At 39.3% G+C, this 21,196-nt stretch overlaps 1 protein-coding gene and 1 long non-coding RNA gene across 3 annotated transcripts in view; both read left to right on the forward strand.

The window, feature by feature from the left end:
* LOC122235919 overlaps nucleotides 1-15,961 on the forward strand; it is a 31,090-nt gene extending 15,129 nt beyond the window's left edge. For both annotated transcript variants that reach the window (XR_006214038.1, XR_006214039.1), the window contains exon 3: nucleotides 15,786-15,961. This is a non-coding gene — a long non-coding RNA (uncharacterized LOC122235919). The remainder of the gene's footprint in view (nucleotides 1-15,785) is intronic.
* Nucleotides 15,962-16,647: 686 nt separating this feature from the next.
* The window catches only part of KLHL20 (kelch like family member 20), a 63,765-nt gene continuing 59,216 nt past the window's right edge, over nucleotides 16,648-21,196 (forward strand). Inside the window, exons 1-2 of the mRNA XM_007084013.3 lie at nucleotides 16,648-16,734; nucleotides 17,650-17,713. Coding sequence (XP_007084075.1) covers nucleotides 17,691-17,713 — 23 coding nt within the window. The 5' untranslated portion in view covers nucleotides 16,648-16,734; nucleotides 17,650-17,690. The remainder of the gene's footprint in view (nucleotides 16,735-17,649; nucleotides 17,714-21,196) is intronic.

The raw sequence follows: 21,196 nt of genomic DNA on the forward strand, positions 1-21,196 counted from the left end.
AAAGAAATTAATCAATAAGCAAAAGGCAGGAGGGAACGTTATGACAAAACAATCATGTTATTCCTTATTGGGTGATCATACAAAGGAACAATTTTAGAATTGGGTAATGTTAGAAAAACATAGATGACGCATGTTGCAAGGAAATCACTAGTATATATAATGCCACATTTACCGCAATAAATCGGCCAGTTCAACACACTGCTGTTGTCTCTGTCCATTTGTATTTTAGTTCTAGCTTTTTATTTTAGTTTTTTATTTTCCAGTGTTTTATTTTAGTTTTATTTTATTTTCACCGACACCGTTCTTCCTTTGGGAACCCCTGGTTGCTGGAGCTGGTCTCTGGCATGGGCTTAGTTAACATCTTGGTACCATTTGTAAAATTGAGATGATGAGGGGCGCCTGCGTGGCTCAGTCGGTTAAGTGGTCGACTTCGGCTCAGGTCATGGTCTCGCGGTCCGTGAGTTCGAACCCCGCGTTGGACTCTGTGCTGACAGCTCAGAGCCTGGAGCCTGTTTCAGATTCTGTGTCTCCCTCTCTCTGACCCTCCCCTGTTCATGCTCTGTCTCTCTCTGTCTCAAAAATAAATAAACGTTAAAAAAAAATTGAGATGATGATAATAATAGAATAATAGCTCCTACCCTAAGAGGACTAGTGTCAATATAATGAGTTAATATAAGAAAAACAGAACAATGCCTGGCGTATAGTTCATGTTATATAAGTATTTGCTAGTAGCAGCGGCAGCAGCAGGAATGGTTGTAAAACAGCACAACCACTTTAGAGAGCACTTGGGCTAGTGCTGTAAAGTTGAAGATACACATAGCATACAAGTCAGCAAGTTTACTCATACTTCTTATCCTAGAGAAACTCATACATGTGTACACAAGGGAGCATGTGCAAGAATTCACATTGTAGCATTGTAATGGGGAAAACTGAAAATAGTCAAAATATCCATCTAAAAGATAATAGGTTTTTTTTTTTTTTTAAATCTGTGGTATATTCATGCAGTGGAATACCAGCAGTGAAAATAAATAAGAGTGCTGGATCTTAAGCTTTAACATGCATTGTAATCCTGGAGAACTTAAGACACAGGTTACCAGGCCTCATCCCCAGAGTTTCTGATTCAGGACGTCAGTGATAGGGCTCAAGAATTTGAATTTCCTGAGGTGCCTGGGTGGCTCAGTTGGTTAAGCAGCCAACTTCTGATTTCAGCTCAGGTCAGGATCTCGCACTTCGTAAGTTCGAGGCCTGCATTGAGCTCCGTACTGACAGTGTGGAGCCTGCTTGGGATTCTCTCTCTCTCTCATTCTCTCTCTGCCCTTCCCCTGCTCTCTCTCTCTTTCTCAAAATAAATAAATAAACGTAAAAAAAATTACATTTCCTAAGTAATGCTGATACTACTGGTCTAGGACCACACTTTATGAATTACTAAATTGGACCTTCATTGATTAGCATGGATAATCTTAACAAACAGAATGTCCAGTAATAAAAGCAAGTTGCAGAACACATACACTTTGATAGCATTTATGTAAAGTTTAAAACCATACACGCACACACTGCATATTGCATATATAGTCACAATAAATACAAAGAAAATGCGTAGGAATGGTAAGGCAATAACTAACTTTGAAATGATATTTACTTTGTGATGAGAGGAGATAAGACATCAAAGAAGGGTATATAGGATGTTTCAATTGTATTTATGACATTTTATTTCTTGAACTCAATGGTGGGTATAGTGTGTTTATTATAATATTCTCTATACATTTTTATATTTAAAGTGAGTTTCCTGGGGGTGCCTGGCTGGTTCAGTCAGTAAAGCATGTGACTCTAGAGCTCAGGGTTGTGAGTTCAAGCCCCACGTTGGGTATAGAGCTTACTTAATAAAAAAAATTTTTAAATAATAAAGTGAGTTTCTTGTAGGCAAGATACAGTGGAATCTTTTTTTTTAATCCAATCTGATCATCTCTAACTTTTAATTGGAGTGTTTAGTCTATTTATATTTATTGTGATTATTGATATGGTATGGTTTTTACTCCACCATCTTGCTATTTGTTTTTTAATTGTCCCATTTATTCTTCATTTCTCTTTTTCCTTTTTTGTTTTACCTTTTGGATAAATTTAGTATATTATATTTTTCATTTTATCTTTTTTTGCCATATTAGTTATATCATTTTGTTTTGTTGGGGTCTTTTGTGGTTGTTTTATGGTTTATAGTATACATCTTTACTAGAGTCCACTGTGAAATAAAAGTAAAGCCCTTTCATGTCTATATGAGAACCTTACAGGCAGGTAGTCTCCCCTTTGTCTTGCCTGCTGCTCCCTTGCAGTGTATTCAGTAGACTTCTAATCCTTTGTTCTGCTTTGGCTGAATTCTTTCACTGCCTGTGCCACTGGCCTCCACCCAATCAGGCCACCCCGCATTTGGTGGCCCTCATGGGGAACCTCTGCTGCCTCAGGACTTTCCTCAGATTCTCCAGGGAATTTCTTGGGACTTTCCCTTGATAGACCAACTCTAATACTCCTAGGGGAACTGACAACCTCTGGCCAAAGTCATTCTCCAGTGAGGATCTGAAGCCCCAAGGGGAACCAGCCAAACTACCCTTGCCTGAAAGGGTGAAGGATTTCCCCTCTTGCCCTTTGGAAGGATCCTTCTCTCCCTCTCCTTTCTCTATTCAGCCCTTTGGCAGCTAACCCTTGTACTCCTCAGATAACTGAAGGTCTATGGCCAGGGCAGCTCCATGGTCTGAAGGTCTGACAGAGAACAGGTCAGCCTATGCCTGTTGAGCCTGCCTCCTCTCCCACTCTGTCCTTCTGAGGTCTCCATTTCTAACATGGGGCACAACAGGCAGCAGAAGCTTGACTAGGGCAAATCCACATACCTTATGGACTTGGTTGGGACCCTTTCCTGATGCTGGCTGGCTCTCAGCCAGCTTCTTTTGTCCCCACCCCCACCCCCCACCCCCATCTTTTTCTTTGTTCCCACGGATCCAGTCGCCATCTTGATCTACAGGCAAAATACATTCCTACACATCTGAGTGAATCCAATAATTCCATATACAATGGTGATTCAACAAGGATTCCAGCCCATACCATCAGAGGATCCCCTCCCACTAAATCCCATGGATCTGGCCACCAAGGAGTTTCATTCAAATCACCTATCCGCCCATTAATATAATACCATGCTCTGGTGTATAACTGCACAGAACCCCTGATGGACTGACAAGTTTAGGTAGGGACAGCATTCCCTCCCATCCAGCATGAAGCAGCTACTGGAGACAAGACTTCCACCCAAATGCCAAAGGTCTGTCATTGTCGATCTGTCAGGGGAAGATGTAGAAGCTGCTTTTAGGAAACAGGTTTGGGCAATGGAAACCTTAGTAAGGTAAAAGGGCCCACAGTGACCACTGGACTGAATGCAAACAGGCTCATTGGGTGACACACCTCAAAATATCCATAAGCTCTAGCTGGGCCTACTTACCACTGGGCAGTTACCAAAACAGGGAAATTCCATGTATTCCCATACCACCTCACTTCCCCTGCTTAGCTATAGCCCCCACCACTGCCTCCTGCAGACAGTTGTTGGCCTGCCTGCTGGTTCCTTGCAATGTATTCGATAAACTCCTATCTCCTTAAAAAAAAGAAAGGAAGGGAGGAAGGAAGAAAGGAAGGAAAAGGAAGAAAGAAAAAAGAAAGAAAGAAAGAAAGAAAGAAAGAAAGAAAGAAAGAAAGAAAGAAAAGGGAAAAAGAAATTACAACAGTATACTTCCATTTTCCCCCTCCTGGCCTTTATGCTATTTTTGTCATTCATTTCACTTCTGCATGTATTATAACCCAACCAAACATTGTTATTATTTTTTCTTTAAACAGTCATTAATCTCAAAAGAGATTAAATATGAGAAAATATTCTTTTATATTTACTCACATATTTACCATATCTGGTAGTTTTTGTTCCTTTATGTAGGTCCAGATTTCCACAGGGCACCATTTTCTTTCTGTATGTAAGATTTTCTCTGGGGCATCTGGTTGGCTAGTAGGTTAAGCATCCAACTCTTGATTTCGGCTCATGTTATGATCCACACTGGGTGTTGAGCCTGCTTAAGATTCTCTCTCTCCCCCTCTGCCCCTTCCCTGCTTGTGCTTTTTCTCTTAAAATAAAATAAAATAAAATAAAATAAAATAAAATAAAATAAAATAAAATAATAAAACAAAAAGATTTCCTTTAACATTTCTTGTAGTATAAATCTGTTAGTGATGAGTTCCTGCAGCTTTTGTGTGTCTCAGAAAAATCTTTATTTTGCCTTTGGTTTTTGAAATATATTTTTGCTAGTTATAGAATTCTAAGCAGACGGGTTTTTTTCTTCAATACTTTAAAGATATTTTGCCTGTCTTCTGGCTTACATGGTTTCCTATGAAAAAAAATCTGTTGTGATTCTTATTTTTGTTCCTTTGTATATAATGTGCTTCTTTTTTCTGTCTACTTTTAAGATTTCTTCTTTATTACTGGCTTTAAGCAATTTGATGCATTGGTGTTGTTTTCTTCACATATCTTGTATTCAGAGTTTATTGAGCTTTCTGGATCTGTGGAGTTACAGTTTTCATCAAATTTTGAAACGTCTCAATCAGTGTCTCTTCAAATATTTTTTATGCTGCCCCATGCCTACATCTTTTTCCAGGAACTCTAGTTACACATATATTAGGCCACTTTAAATTATTCCACCACTCTTGATGCTTTGTTCATTTTCTTTAGTCTCTTTCTCTCTGTGTTTCATTTTGGATGGTTTCTATTGCTGTATCTTCAGGTTCACTAATCTTTGTTCCTGCAATGTCTAATTTGTTTTTAGTCTCATCCAGTGCCTCTTGCATCTCATACATTTGTGTTTTCATTTCTGGAATTTTGAGTCTTTCTTCATATCCCCTGTGTAGACTACATTTGCCCCACTACTAAAAAAAAAAGTTAAAAAAATTTTCCAATCTTTCCTCTACCTCCTTGAACATATGGAATATAGATTTCATAACTCTTTTAGTATCCTTGTCTCCTAATTTTATCACCTGTGTCATTTCTGTGCCTGTTTCCGTTGATTAATGTTTCTCCTGAGTATGAGCCATATTTTCCTGCTTCTTTGAATGCTTTGTAATTCTTAATTGGGCACCAAACATTGTGACTTTTACTTTGTTCCGTGTCATATAGCTTTTTTTTTTTTAAATTTCTATAAATATTCCTAAACTCTGTTCTGGATTGCAGTTAAATTACTTGGAAACAATTTGATCCTTTCAAGGTTTACGTTTAAGTCTTGTTACATAGTATCAGAGCAGCCTTTAATCTAAAGCTAAAGTTTCCCCACTACTAACACCAATACTCTCCTAAGTACTTTACCCATCTTGTGAACTATGAGAATTTTTCACTTTGGTGTGTGAGAATAATCCCATTATGTGCATTCCACAGATTGTTTCTTCTAATCCTTCCAGATAATATTTTCCCTGGCCTTAGATACTTTCTTCACATGCAGATGCTGATCAGCACTCAGATTAAGACTCAAGGGGGGTACAACCTTAAACTTACACAATGTTATATGTCAATTATATCTCAGTACAGCTGGGAAAAGATTCCAGAGGAATCCTCTGAAGCTCTCTGGAACTCAGTGTAGCTCTTTCCTGTTTGGTACTCTGGGCTGCAAACTCAAGCTGCCATAGTCTTCCCAGACTCCTAACTTCATCTCATCAATTTAAGGCTTTCAGGCTCCACCTCGGTTGTCCTTCCCTGCTCTGTGGCAAAATCTCCATGCAATAACCTGGGGCAATAGTAGGATTCACCTTGTTTGTACCATCTCTCTAAGGGCTCACTGTTCTTTGCCGCCTGAGAGCTTGTCTCTTGTATTTTTCCAGTTTTTAGTTGTTCGTAGTGGGAAGGGAAGTTTTGTTCTTGTTACTCTTTTTTTAATACACATTTTTATATCTTAATTATTTCATAGAAAATTATTCAAGATGACTTCTTCTGTGACCTGAGTCACTGAGTTTTCCATTGAATTTTTCACTTAAAAATTCAGGTAATTGTATTTATTGAGCATCTATGATGTGCCAGAGACTTCTTAAGTACTTTACATGTATTACAACCTTTATTCTTCAAGACAGGAAATAAGATAGCAAGAATATTTCTCACATGTAATTGTCCCTTATACTTTATAAAGAACATCCATATTTTCCTTTTTTCTAATTTTCAAAAGCTTTGAATTTGGGATCAACTGTCAAACCTAAACTGAACTATAATGTCTCCATTTATATAGAGCCTTCCCATAAAATATATAATGAAATCTGAACTTCTTACAGTACCCTACAAGACAATATATGACCTTGCTCTTGTCTGTTTCTCTTATTTCATGTCTGATACCATTTATAGCCACACTGGCCTTCTTTTTTTTTTTTTAATTTTTTTTCAATGTTTATTTATTTTTGAGAGAGACAGAGACAGAATGCGAGTGGGTTAGGGGCAGAGAGAGAGGAAGACACAGAAGCAGAAGCAGGCTCCAGGCTCTGAGCTGTCAGCACAGAGCCCGACGTGGGGCTCGAACTCACGAGCTGTGAGATCATGACCTGAGCTGAAGTCAGTCACCCAACCAACTGAGCCACCCAGGCACCCCCCACACTGGCCTTCTTTATGTTCCTTGAACAAGACAAATATACTTGTGCCTCAGGTCCTTCCCCTTCCTATTCCTTCGACCTGAAACACTCTTCTCCCTGCCTTCCACCTGGATTGCTTCTCTCTCATCTTTCTGATCTCAACCCACCTCTCCAAAGTACTTCCTTCATCATGCAATTTAAAGTAGCCTAGAGGCGCCTGTGTAGCTTAGTCAGTTAAGGGTCGGACTTCCACTCAGGTCAGGATCTCGCAGTTTGTGAGTTCAAGCCCTGTATTGGGCTCTGTACTGATAGCTCAGAGCCTGGAGCCTGCTATGGATTCGGTATCTCCCTCTGTCTCTGCCCCTCTCCTCCTCGCAATCTGTCTGTCTCTCTCTCAAAAATAAATAAACATTAAAAAAAAATTTAAGTAGCCTCTAGGGGTGCCTGGGTGGCTCACTTGGTTAAGCATCTGACTTCAGGCAGAGCTAAGATGGTGGAGAAGTAGGGGGACCCTACTTCCTCATCCCTCAAACACAGCTGTATTGAGGTCAGATCGCTTGGAACACCCAGGAAATCTATCTGCAGAGCGGTAGAAGGATCTCTATAGTTGGAGGCAGACAGCTTGGCAGGATCGAGGTGCATGTATGTGAATTGGGGGAGATAAAATGGCATAGGTACAGAGGGGAGGGAACCCTTTCTGTGCAGAGACAAAAGGGAGAGAAAGAGAGAGGGCTTCTAAAAGTCGGTATCAAGTTAGCACAAGAGGAAAACCTCTCCAGACCATGGACTGGGGAAGGAGAAATACAGAGAGTGCCAGTTTATAGTTTGCAAACAGTCGTAGGAGCTGAAATTCAGCGATTTCAAACGTGCATGACTTTCTCCAGAGCAAAGCTGGGAGCTGTGTGTGTGCTCCTGGGGAGGATGAGCCGGCCCCAGAGCACATATCACGGTGTAGCGATCTCAGGGGCGCAAGGGGAGAGAAAGATCCCTTCCCTCAAGTACTGTGGGAAGAGGGTTTATTGCCTCCCCAAGGACAAAAGACTCTGCAGGTGCCAGCCAAAAGTTCTTTTATCAGCAGGGCAGAGTGGCTCTACATCAGAACAGGGTCCGTGTGGTGCAGGGTCCTTTAAGACATCGGGGTTTGAATCCCAGCAGACACCTAGGCAGCTGGGGAGACTGGAGCAGGGCAAGCTGACTGCCCTTGCTATTCTGAGGGCTGCCTGAACAGCGTGGTTTGAGACACCCAGTCAGGGGAGAGACTGGGATGTGGCCATTTCTTCTCCCCTTCACCGACATGGTGGGACTTCAGGGAGCAGTGCAGTGGCCTCCAAGGGGAGATGACCCACTTACACAAAGCCTTGCCCCTTGGTGCCTGGTAACTGCTTACCTACTGGAGTAAAACTGACTGACCCAACACAACCAGCCTCTCCTCCAGACCAACACAGCCACCCTCCCAGGGACCAACAGACCACTATTTTGGGTCCCCCCCCCCTTTTACTTTTCTTTCTACCATCTTTTTTTTTTTTTTTTTTTGGAATCAAGCTCATAGTTTCTGATTTGATTTTGGTCAATTCTTATTGTGTATGTGTGTGTGTGTGTGTGTGTGTGTGTTTCATCATACATTTAAAAAAATTTTTTTAAACATTTATTTATTTTTGAGAGAAAGAGACAGAGCATGAGAGGGAGAGGGACAGAGAGAGAGGAAGACACAGAATCTGAACCAGGCTCTAGGCTCTGAGCTGTCAGCAGAGAGCCCAATGTGGGATTCGAACTCATGAGCAGTAAAATCATGACCTGAGCTGAAGTCAGACACTTAACCAACTGAGCCATGCAGGCACCCCTAATCAGGTATTTTTATTCTACTCTTTTAACACCTTTTCTATTTCTTCTTCCTCTTTATTTTCCTTTGTCTTTTTTGGATTTAGCCTTATAGTTTTTTGATTCTCTGTTTGGTCTTCTTTTCTCCCCTTTCATTTTTCTCTTTTTATGGGATCAGCCTTCCCCCCACTTTTCCCTTTATTTCCTGGGTTACTTCAACAAACAAATCAAAGCACACCTGGTTGAAGGTCCAAACACTCCACCACTAGAAGCAAGGAGGAACTCTGCAGAGGACCAACCAGTGGGATAGAGGAGCCAAAATGCAACAACACAGTGCATGCAACACACACCAACAACACTTCCTGAAGTGCCAGGCCCTGGATAGTGTATGGCCCTTTTTTAATATAATAGTACTCGCAGGTGCAGGACACATAACAAGCTTTTAAAACATGCCAGAGACAGAAACAGCCAAAATGACAAAATGGAGGAATTCTCCCCAAAAGAAAATTCAGGAAGAAATCACAGCCAGAGAATTGCATGTAACAGATATAAGCAATATATCTGGACAAGAATTTAGAATAACAGTCATAAGACTTATAACTGGGCTCGAAAAAAAAAGCATAGAAAACACCAGAGAATCTCTTGCTGCAGAGATCAAAGACTTGAGAACTAGTCACAATGAGTTTTTAAAATGCTATAACTGAAATGCAAAATAGATACAGACAGCAAGGATGGAAAAAGCAGAGGGGAGAATAGGTGAAATAGAAGATAAAATTATGGAAAATAAAGAAGCTGCAAAATAAGAGGGAAAGAAAATTACTAGATTATGAGGGAGAATTGGAGAACTGAGTAATTCCATGAAATGAAACAATATCCATGTCATAGGAGGTCCAAAAGAAGAAAAATGAAAGAAAGGGGCAGAAGGTTTATTGGAACAAATTATAGCTGAGAACTTCCTAATCTGGGGAAGGAAACAGGCATCCAAGTCCAAGAGGCACAAATAACTCCCTTTAAAATCAATAAAAACCAGTCAACACCACAACATATCATGGTGAAACTGACAAAATACGAAGATAAAGAGAGAATTCTGAAAGTAGCCAAGGACAAAAGGGTAGACACATAAGGTTAGTAACAGACCTGTCCACTGAAACTTGGCAGGCCAGAAGGGAGTAGCAGGAAATATTCTGTGTGCTAATAGGAAAAATATGCAGCCAAAAATCCTTTATTCAACAAGGGTGTCTTAAGAATAGAAGGAGAGAGAAAGATTTTCCCAGACAAACAAAAAGTAAAGAAGTTCATGACCACTAAACTAGCCCTGCAAGAGATCCTAAGGGGAGCTCCATGAGTGGAAAGCAGCAAAGACTACAAAGGACGATTGACATCACAAAAGTGAAATCTACAGATAACACAATGGCATCAAATTCATATCTTTCAATAATCACTCTGAATGTAAATGGACTAAATGCCCCAATAAAAAGACACAGAGTATGAGAATGGATAAAGAAACAAGATTCATCTATATACTGCCTACAAGCTACTCATTTTAGATCTGAGGACACCTGCAGATTGAAAGTGAGGGGATGGAGAACTATCTATCATGCTAATGGACATCAAAAAAAAAAAAAAAAAGCCAGAGTAGCCATACTTATATCAGACAAACTAGATTTTAAAATAAACACTGTAACAAGAGATGAAGAAGGGCATTATGTCATAATTAAGGGGTCTATCCATTAAGAAGAGCTAACAATTGTAAATATTTATGCCCCCAACACACCCAAATATATAAATCTATTAATCACAAACATAAGCAAACTTTTGGATAATAATATCGTAATTGTAGGAGACTTTAATACTCCACTTACAACAATGGACAAATCATCTAGGCAGGAAATCAGTAAGGAAACAGTGGCTCTGAATGACACATTGGGCCAGAAGGACTTAACAGATATATTCAGAACATTTCATCCTAATGCAGCAGAATACACATTCTTCTAGAGTGCACATAGAATGTTCTCCAAGATAGATCACATTTTGGGTCACAAGACAGCCCTCAACAGGTATAAAAAGATTGAGATCATACCATGTATATTTTCAGATAACAACACTATGAAGCTTGAAATCAACCACAAGAAAAAATTTAGAAAGCCCCCAAATATATGGAAGTTCAAGAACATCCTATGAAAGAATGAATGGGTTAGCCAGGAAATTAAAGAAGAAATTTAAAAATACATGGAAGCAAATGAAAATGAAAACATGACAGCCCAAACCCTTTGGGAGGCAGTCATAAGAGGAAAATACATTGCAATTTAGGCCTATCTCAAAAGCAACAAAAGTCCTAAATACACCACCTAACCTTACACCTAAAGGAGCTAGAAGAGGCACAGCAAATAAAGCCCAAAGCCAGAAGAAGAAGAAAAATAAAAAAGATTAGAGCAGAAATAAACAATATAGAATCAAAAACAAAAAACAGTAGAACAGATCAATGAAACTAAGAGCTGGTTTTTTGAAAGAATAAACAAAATTGATAAATCCCTAGCCAGACTTCTCAAAAATAAAAGAGGACCCATACAGATAAAACCATGAATGAAAGAGGAGAGATCACAACCAACACCACAGAAATACAAACAATTATAAGAGAATACTATGAAAAATTATATGCCAACAAACTGGACAATCTGGAAGAAATGAAAAAATTCCTAGACACTCATATCCTAGCAAAACTCAAACAGGAAGAAATAGAAAATTTGAACAGACCCATAACCAGCAAAGCAATTGAATCAGTTACCGAAAATCTCCCAACAAATAAGAGTCCTGGGCCAGATGGCTTCCCAGGGGAAATCTACCAGACATTTAAAGTAAAGTTAATACCTATTCTTCTCGAACTATTCCAAAAAATAGAAATGGAAGGAAAGCCTCCAAACTCATTCTGTGAGGCCAGCATTACCTTGATTCCAAATCCAGACAAAGTCCCCACTAAAAAGGAGAATTGCAAGCCAATATCTCTGATGAACTCAGATGCAAAAATTCTCAATAAGATGCTAGCAAATTGAATTCAACAGTACATTAAAAGAATTATTCACTATGATCAAGTGGGATTCACTCCTGGGCTGCAGGGCTGGTTTAGTACTTGCAAATCAATCAACATGGTACACCACATTAATAGAAGAAAGGATAAGAACCATATGATTCTTAGATGCAGAAAATGCATTTGACAAAAATAGCATCCTTTCTTGATAAAAACCCTCAAGAAAGCTGAGATAGTAGGAACATACCTTAACATCATAAAAGCCACACATCATGAAAGGCCCACAGCTAATATCATCGTTAGTGGGGGAAAACTGAGAGCTTCCCGCATAAGATCAGGAATGAGACAGGGGTGTCCATTCTCAGCACTGTTGTTCAACATAGTATTGGAAGTCCTAGCTTCAGCAATCAGACAACAAAATGAAATAAAAGGCCTCCAAATTGGCAAAGAAGTCAAACTTTCACTCTTTGCAGATGACATGATACTCTGCATGGAAAACCCAAAAGACACCACCAAAAAACTGCGAGAACTGATACATGAATTCAGCCGAGTCGCAAGATATAAAATCAACATATAGAAAGTGGCTGCATTTGTATACACCAATTATGAAGCAACAGAAAGAGATATCAAGGAATCGATACCATTTACAATTGCACCAAGAACCATAAAATACCTAGGAATAAACCTAACCAAAGAGGTAAAAGATCTGTACGCTGAAAAGTATAGAAAGCTTATGAAAGAAATTGAAGACACAAAGAAATGGAAAAACATTCCATGCTCATGGATTGGAAGAACAAATTATCATTAAAATGTTGATACTACCCAAAGTCATCTACACATTCAATGCCATCCCTATCAAAATACCACCAGCATTCTTCACAGAGCTAGAATAAACAATCCTGAAATTTGTATGGAACCATAAAAGACCCTGAATAGCCAAAGCAATCCTAGAAAAGAACACCCAAGCTGGAAGCATCACAATTCTGGACTTCAAGCTGTATTACAAAGCTGTAATCATCAAAACAATATGGTATTGGCACAAAAACAGACACACAGATCAATGGAACAGAATAGAGAACCCAGAAATGAACCCACAAATACATGGCCAACTAATCTTTGACAAAGCAGGAAAGAATATCCAGTGGGAAAAAGACAGTCTCTTTAGCAAATGGTGCTGGGAGAACTGGACAGCGACATGCAGAAGAATGAACCTGGAACCACTTTCTTACATCATACACAAAAATAAAATCAAAATGAATAAAAGACCTAAATTTGAGACAGGAAACCATCAAAATCCTACAGAAGAAAACAGGCAACAACCTCTTTGACCTTGGCCACAGCAACTTCATACTTTACATGTCTCCAAAGGCAAAAGAAATAAAAGCAAAAATGAACTATTGGAACTTCATCAAGATAAAAAACTTCTGTACAGCAAAGGAAACAATCAACAAAACTAAAAGGGAACCAACAGAATGGGAGAAGATATATCAGACATATTGGATAAAGGATTAGTATCCAAAATCTATAAAGAACTTACCAAACTCAACACACAAAAACCAAATAATCCAGTAAAGAAATGGGCAGAAGACATGAATAGACACTTCTCCAAAGAAGACATCCAAATGGCAAGCATACATGAAAAGATGCTCCACATCATTCATCATCAGGGAAATACAAATCAAAACCACAATGAGATACCATCTCACACCTGTCAGAATGGCTGAAATTAACAACTCAGGAAACAGATGTTGGTGAGGATGTGGAGAAAGAGGAACCCTTTTGCACTGTTGGTGGGAATGCAAACTGGTGCAGCTGCTCTGGAAAACAATTTGGAGGTTCCTCAAAAAATTAAAAATAGAACTACCCTATGACCCAGCAATTGCACTACTGGGAATTTATCTAGAGGAGAAAAACTGCTGATTCAAAGGGGCACATGCACCCCACTGCTTATAGCAGTGCTATTGACAATAGCCAAATTATGGAAAGAGCCCAAATGTCCATCAATGAATGGATAAAGAAGATGTGAATGGATAAAGAAGATACACACACACACACACACACACACACACACACACACAATGGAATACCACTTGCATATGTATATGTATACATATACATACAATGGAATACCACTCGGCAATGAAAAAGAATGAAATCTTGCCATTTGCAACAATGTGGGTGGAACTGGAGGGTATTACGCTAACTGAAATAAGTCAGAAATATATGATTTCACTCGTATGTGGGATTTGAGAAATTCAACAGACAAACATAGGGGAAGGGAAGGAAAAATACGATAAAAACCAAGAGGGAGGCAAACCTATAAGACTCTTTAATACAGAGAACAGAGTGAGGGTTGATGGGGGTGGGGGTGGAGGGGCGTGTTAAGTGGGTGACTGGCATTAAGGAGGGCACTTTTTGGAATAAGCACTCGACGTTATATGTAAGAGATGAATCACTGGGTTCTACTTCTGAAGCCAAGACGACACTGTATGTTAACTAACTTGAAAATAAATTAATAATAATTTTTTAAAAAGATCTGACTTTGGCTCAGGTCATCATCTCACCTTTCGTTAGTTCGAGCCCGGCATTAAGCTCTCTGCTATCAGTGCAGAGCCCACTTCCAAGCCTCTGTCTCCCTCTCTGTCTGCCTTTCCCCTGCTCGCGTGTGAGCATACTCTCTCTCACTGTCTCTCAAAAATAAATATTTAAAAATAACAACAACAGAAATAACGTAGCCTCTCCCCATGGATGAACCTTGAGGATTTTATGCTAAATGAAATAAGACCAAGAAAGACAAATACCATATGATTTCACTCATATGTAGAATCTAAAAAACAAAACAAATAAAAAATAAGCAGAATCAGACGTATAAATACAGAGAACAAACTGATGGTTGCCAGAGGGAAGGAGCATGGGGAAATGGGTAAAATGGATGAAGAGGAGTTAGAGATACAGGCAACAATTCTGGAATGAATGTCATGGGAACAAAAGGTACAGCATAGGGAATATAGTCAATGATATTGTAATAGTGATGTAACAGGACAGATAATAGCTACACTTGTAGTAAGCATAGCATAATGTATAGAGATATTGAATTACTATGTTGTACACTGAAAAGTAATGTAACATTGTGTTACCTATTCTCAAATAAAAAATTTTTAATAAAAATAAATAAATAGGGGCGCCTGGGTGGCTCAGTTGGTTAAGCGTGGGACTTCAGCTCAGGTCATGATCTTGCGGTTCGTGGGTTCAAGCCCCGCGTGGGGCTCTGTGCTGACAGCTCAGAGCCTGGAGCTGCTTCGGATTCTGTATCTCCCTCTCTCTCTCTGCTCCTCCCCCACTCTCATTCTGTCTCTCTCTCTCAAAAATAAATAGTAAACATTAAAATTTTTTTAAATAAAAATAAAAAAATAAAGTAGCCTCTCCTTGCCTTAACTAATCACTCTCCCTAACATCACCCTGTTTATCTTCTTCCTTACTAGCATTTGCCACTGACTGGAATTATTTTGCTTATTTACTTGTTTATTGTCTATATCCTTTTACATGAATTAGTATGCTTCTGGCTGCAGGTATTAGAAACCCCCAACTCACTTTAAAATGTGAAATTTATTATCTTACGTGACTAGAAGTCCAACAATAGGGCAGTCTCTGGGCAAGGAAGGATGAGTAGTTTAAAAATGACATTCAAGGACCCAAATTCTTTCAGCCTCTATGTTCTACCATCCTTACTCTCTATCTTCACTCTCCTCTGGCTTCTCTCATGGTTGCAAAATGGTTGTAGTGGTGCCAGTTGTCACATCCAGACACAACAACGGCCAGAGAGAAAAGATGCTATCTCTTATTGCATCTCTTCTAAATTTACTAGGAAGTCCCCAGTCCCCATTAGATTCCCTCTGATTTCTCACTAGTCAGTATTGGGTCATTTGCTTGGAGATGATTTAGATCAACTACTCATAATGGAAAACAACCACCATAACCACAGAAATGATCACTAGAGCTTTAGGATGTTGTCTATCTCATTCATGATTGTATTTCCAAAGCCTAGTGCAGTACTTGGCATGCAACAAAATTGGCATCTGTTGAATACCTACTAAGTGCCAGACACACAACATGATCTTCATTATAATTTCTTTCTCAAAACAACTTTATACAAGAGGCATTATTATTCTTTTACACAAAGAAAACTAATGCTTAGGAGATTAAGAACTTTGACCAAGATCACAAAGTCAGTCACAGCACTAGGATTTCAAAATATGGGGGTCTGGATCTAAAGGTGACACGTTTCCCACTACAACCTAATTAACAGAAGGTATTCTTTCTCTTTCAGAAACAACTGGACAAATATGTCAATCCCATGGGAAGAACAGCTAAAGAAAATCTGGCTAAATTCATGCTTAGCCTACAAGATATCAGGAAAACAGCAACAGTCTTTCACTGATATTACTGAAACTGAGTCCCCGACCTTATCACTTGTATATTGTCTAAATGTGTAGTAAAAAATGAGATGGCTGTGTGGTCTGGTAAAATCGGGCAGAGTACAAATTGAAAAAGAATTTTTCACACAGAGGAAGTGTTTGAAATGTCTGCATAAAGTGTTTGGACAAACACTTTTTGTTTTTCTCCTGCTAATCTGTTTGTCCTTGGTGAAGTGTTTGGATAAAACTCTGGTATCTTGAAAGCTAAACTGTGGGAAATCTGGAAGGTCAGGTCTATTTCTGATTTGGCTGTGTATCCCCAGCAGCTTGCACATTGCAGGAGCCTAAGAGAGATATGTCAGCCCCGCCTACGCACGCGTCAATCATACACTCCACAATGAGGGGCAACATTGTGCCTATACGGTGCAATAGGAGACCTACAAGCTACGGATAAATAAAAACTCCTAGCTTTTTGTGACTACACCCATTTTTCTATTGCCTTCTGGTGGGGAAAACAAAGAAGAAAGAAGGAAACTTCGGTATTCAAATACTGTCAGATCAGCTGTGAACTTGCAAAGTGGTCATCCTCAGGATTGGAGGAAGCGGCTAAGAGGACAGGCAGTCTTTGAGGCGATCCGAATCTCCAGCAAAGGGCGCGGCTACTTCCTGAGCCGCGCCGGAACCTTTTAGCGGGCTGTATGAGTTCCAGAAGGAACGATTTAGGAACAGGACCGCTTCCGCTGCTGAAGAGACGAGAGGGGTGGGGAGGAAATAGTTTGAGGATCTGATCCTGCCTGCGCTAGCGGCGGCAGTGGAGCAGGCAGAGAGGGGGCGGCGGCAGAGAAGAAAGTGACAGAGCCGGTGAGTTAGCCGCCTTAGAGCAGGAGACAGTGGACAGCGCCCAGAACTTGCTTTGCAAATCTGGTCCTAAGTTGCTGAGCTGCCGGGTGGGGTAGGGGGCCGTGCTTCGCCCGCCGCCTGTCAGTGGGCGCCGAAACGGGGCTTTTGGGGCGCTGGGGCTGGGCCTCGCGGGGCACCAGACTGCGCTCTAGCTGGCTGACACCCCTACCCGGGAGCCCTGGGGGACGCTGGGGTTCTTACCCTGCACAGCTTCCCCGGACAAGAGCTGGAATTCGGGGGAAGGAAATGGGTACTGTGCGTCCCATTTAACCCTCGGGACCTACCGAGGTCTTGCCAAGTGGGTGGTGGACATTGTTTCGGGCACTGAACGAAGGGCTTGTAAGGAGAATGTTAGTCTGGAACCGGAGCTCTGCTCCGTTCGTGCTGCCCGACTGTCGGAAGCGGAGTCGAGTCGTTTGTTTTTAAAGGCAAATGCCGCCCCCTGCTCCTGTCACTTCGGGACAAGTTAAAGCTTCAGATCCGTTGTTAAGCCAGCGTGTTCCCTATCCAGTCTATCCTCTTATTACTTCTGTGGGTAAATGTGTTCTGTAGGTATACTTGATAGTGAGGCCAAAAGTTAAATGTCTTCAAGCACTTTTTGAGGAGAGGCCAAAACTAACCTAGCAATCAGGACTGTATAAGCGCGCTTTCCTCACTTTCACTTATAATCGTTTTAGCTTTCCATGTCTATATCCAGACTGAGGATAGTCATCTTAAAGGCACTAAGGTTATGACGGTGCAGATGCAAAAGGCCTGTGGTATAATATGATATAAAGTTTTTTTTTTTTATCACTGAACGAAATGATTATATAGAGATTGTTACTGGAAAGATCAGAAATAGTTTTTTATTAAGTTACTGCTTTTCTGTTGTCTTAGGTTCGGCTGTAGAGTGTGGTGAAGGGTACTTTTCATGGTGCATGGAAGGAAAGCCAATGCGCAGGTAGGCTTTTAGGAAGAAAACCTTCAGTTTCACTGATTGAAATTCAACATGGAATAATTCAGGACTTCATTTAATTTTTTGAAAGGGTTTTCAAACTTTACCAAATTCTGCTGGAACTGATGATTCTTGTTCTAAAATAAATCAAAAGTATTATCTAGAATTAATCACATTTTAAATAAGAGCCCGATATAGTACCTACATGTCTAAAGAACGTTATGAATTTTACGTAGTTGTTAACATTTAAATTTTCCTTCTTGCATGGTAATTTTTGTGATAATCATTAAGTGTGATATGATACTCTCTGAGTTCCTTAGTCTTCAATTCTCTATAGAATGTAGAAGATTCTGTTGCCATTGAAGAATAATGATAATTTGTAATACACTGTACATATACCTAATTATGGTTTGGCCTATTTTATTGGTGATCAATAGTACATTTGTTCTGTTAATTAAAATAGCTGCATTGCAGGAAAGATTCTTGGGGAACTGAAAAAGGTAGTGGACATAATAACTTAACCCATAGAAAAATGGAGCAGAGTGTAAGATTATATAGACAATCATAAGCCCTCCCAATTCTAAAGTTGATAATGTTTTTTCTTAATATTTTCTAACAAATAGATCTAGAGTCATCAAAACAAAATCAGCCCAGTTCTTTTTCTTTGTTCTTTAAACTCATTTCACATTTGTTGAACTGTATGTAATCATTTGTTACTTAGCATCAAAGAGAAATGGCTCTGGCAGAGCCAGAGAAGAGAAGAAAACATTTTAGGAGAAGAAACATTAAATGATGGGGGTATGACTTATGACTTAGGACCAGGAACAAGAATATATATTGTTTTCCAAATCTGTTATTGATTTTTTGATTGACCTTGAACTGTTTACCTTCTCTGTGTCCCAACTATTTTTCTAATGTATCTGACCAGGATATTGGGAACTAATGAATGCTTTCAAATGCTTTGAGATCTCCAGATTAAAGATGATATGATGTAACAAATGTCAGTATCTTATTTGTATCAAACTTCATGTAGGAATAATATTTGACTGCAGAGTACATGAAGAAATTAACATCTATTAAATGCTTTACCACTTTATCCTTTATCATGGTTGCAAAAACCACTGATTGCTTCTCTTCCTCATTGCTTCTGTTCCTCACCTGCCATAAATGTCATATCTTATGTAATTGCTAAAATAAGAGCTTATTATTTTTTAAAAAGAGAAGGCACAGCGTGGGAATGTCTTTGGTTTATCAGTAATTTCTATATAAAATATTCACTTAATCACTCATATCTACATGCTTTTTTTTCTTGCTTTATTATATAATACTGCCAGTTATTCAAAATCATGTTGAGAGAATTCTTGTGCCATTAATTGTCAAACTACAGCTCTTTCTTCATCACCATCACTTGGCCAGAGCCTGGCCTACCCATTGATCTCGGATTTAATTTTACATTTGCTTACCTTTCCCTGCTTGGCTGTCATTCTTGTAGCTGCAGCCCAGAAGGCAGTCTCTGTGCAGTAATGTTGGTTTTATACTTAGCTGCTATTGGAGAAGCTTTGAATAAGAAGTAACTCTATTAAGATTATTTGAATACACGTTTATTCTCCCTACTAGAGAATTTTGAGTCTTCTATACCTTTGCATCCCTGGTGCCTAATGATTCCTGAATAATCATTTAAATGACTAAACAGTACCTGCAGGCTTTTTCCCTGCGTGCTACCTGCCAAAAAATATGAACAAGAAAAGGCTGAAAACAAGTTCGTTAAAGGTATTTTAATGCTTAATTACAAAGTTTTATGAAATTGATTGACATCTTACTAGTAAAGCTTTATTGAATTCATTTAAATAGCCATTATGTGTACAGATACAAAATGTAAAAGATACAATAAGATGGTCAGTGAAAAGTAAGTCTCCCAATGCTGACCCCAGCTCCCAGTTCTCTTTATAGGCAACCACTACAAACAGTTTCTTATTCATTTTTCATAAACATAATGGACATACAAGCATACACAACAACTCTCCTTTTCTAAAAACACTAATGTCAGCATACCACGCACATTCTACTATATCTTTCTTTTTTCACTTCACACATTATCTTGTAGATTATGACAAGTACATATAGACCCACCTTATTCTTTTTGCTAGCTACTTAGTATTTCATTGTCTGTAAGTGCCATATAGTTAACCAGTCCTTTTCGGAGACACTTAAAGCTATTTCAATATTTTGCTATTACAACCAGTCTGCAGTGAATATCCTTGCCAGTTGTTTTTGCCCAAATGTGTATGCATAGAATAAATTCTTAGATGTAGAATTGCCCAAAGAGTATGTGTGTTTTTAAATTTTGGTAAATATTGACAAATTTCCTTCCTTAGAGATTATACCAATCTAGTCTCACCAAAAATATGCTTGTTTCCCAACATATTATTTTTTACTGTTTATTTATTTTTGAGATAGAGAGACAGAACGTGAGCAGGGAAGGGGCAAAGAGAGGAGGAGAGACAGATCCAAAGCAGGCTCCAGGCTCTGAGCTGTCAGCACAGAACCCGATATGGGGCTTGAACCCACAAACTGCAAGATCATGACCTGAGTTGAAGTTGGATGCTTAATGGACTGAGCCACCCAGGCACCCCTAAGATATTATTTTTTAATCATGTATTTCATTTAGAGATACTAAATCATTTTGCAATGTAATTATTTCCTTCCTTAAATATATAAATAGGAAACTGAGCCTGATTTTATTAGGAATTGATTCGTTCACTCGCCAAACATTTCTATAGAACTGATTATATGCCCATATACTGTATATATGCAGATGAAGAGATGGAAAGACATGTGAATAGACACCATACTACAACATGAACAGAATTTTAATAGAGATGTAAACATAGAGAAGGGAACTTCTGCTCTGTGAAGATGAGGAGAGCTTCACAGAGATGGTGATATTTGAGCTGGATCTTATAGAAAGGATAAGGATTTGCTTTAAAGTAAAGAATGTACTTTAAAAGATACGAATTTAAAGAAGGAAGTTAATTAAAGACCCCATAAACAGAAGGAACATCTGTGCTGTGCCCCCACCTCAAAAAAAGACACCAAGACCTGCAAGTATATGACATGAATGGAATGGTGAGTATATCTGCAGTGTAGAGCATGTGGGGGCAGAAAAAGTGAAACAGGGAAAAATCATAGAGAATTAGGCTGCAACCATGGGAAAGAGTTCAGCTTTATCCTCTAGGTATTTAAGAACCAGTGTGCATTGTTATATAGATTAGATTTGTTCTTGGGGCTGATCTTTGGGAGGAAAGGGCATAGACTGGAAAGAGGGAAGAAATGATGGCGAAGAAACTAATTACAGGAGTTGTGGTGGTTTAGGTGAAACCTGACGACGACTGGAAGTAGATCTGTGGCAGTGGGGATTGAGAGAAGAGGATGGAATTAAGACTTTGTCTAATAGTGACCTCAAAAGGATTTGGTGGATATAGAATAAGG

Source organism: Panthera tigris, chromosome F3 (genome assembly GCF_018350195.1).
Source record: "Panthera tigris isolate Pti1 chromosome F3, P.tigris_Pti1_mat1.1, whole genome shotgun sequence".
Taxonomy (NCBI): Eukaryota; Metazoa; Chordata; class Mammalia; order Carnivora; family Felidae; genus Panthera; species Panthera tigris.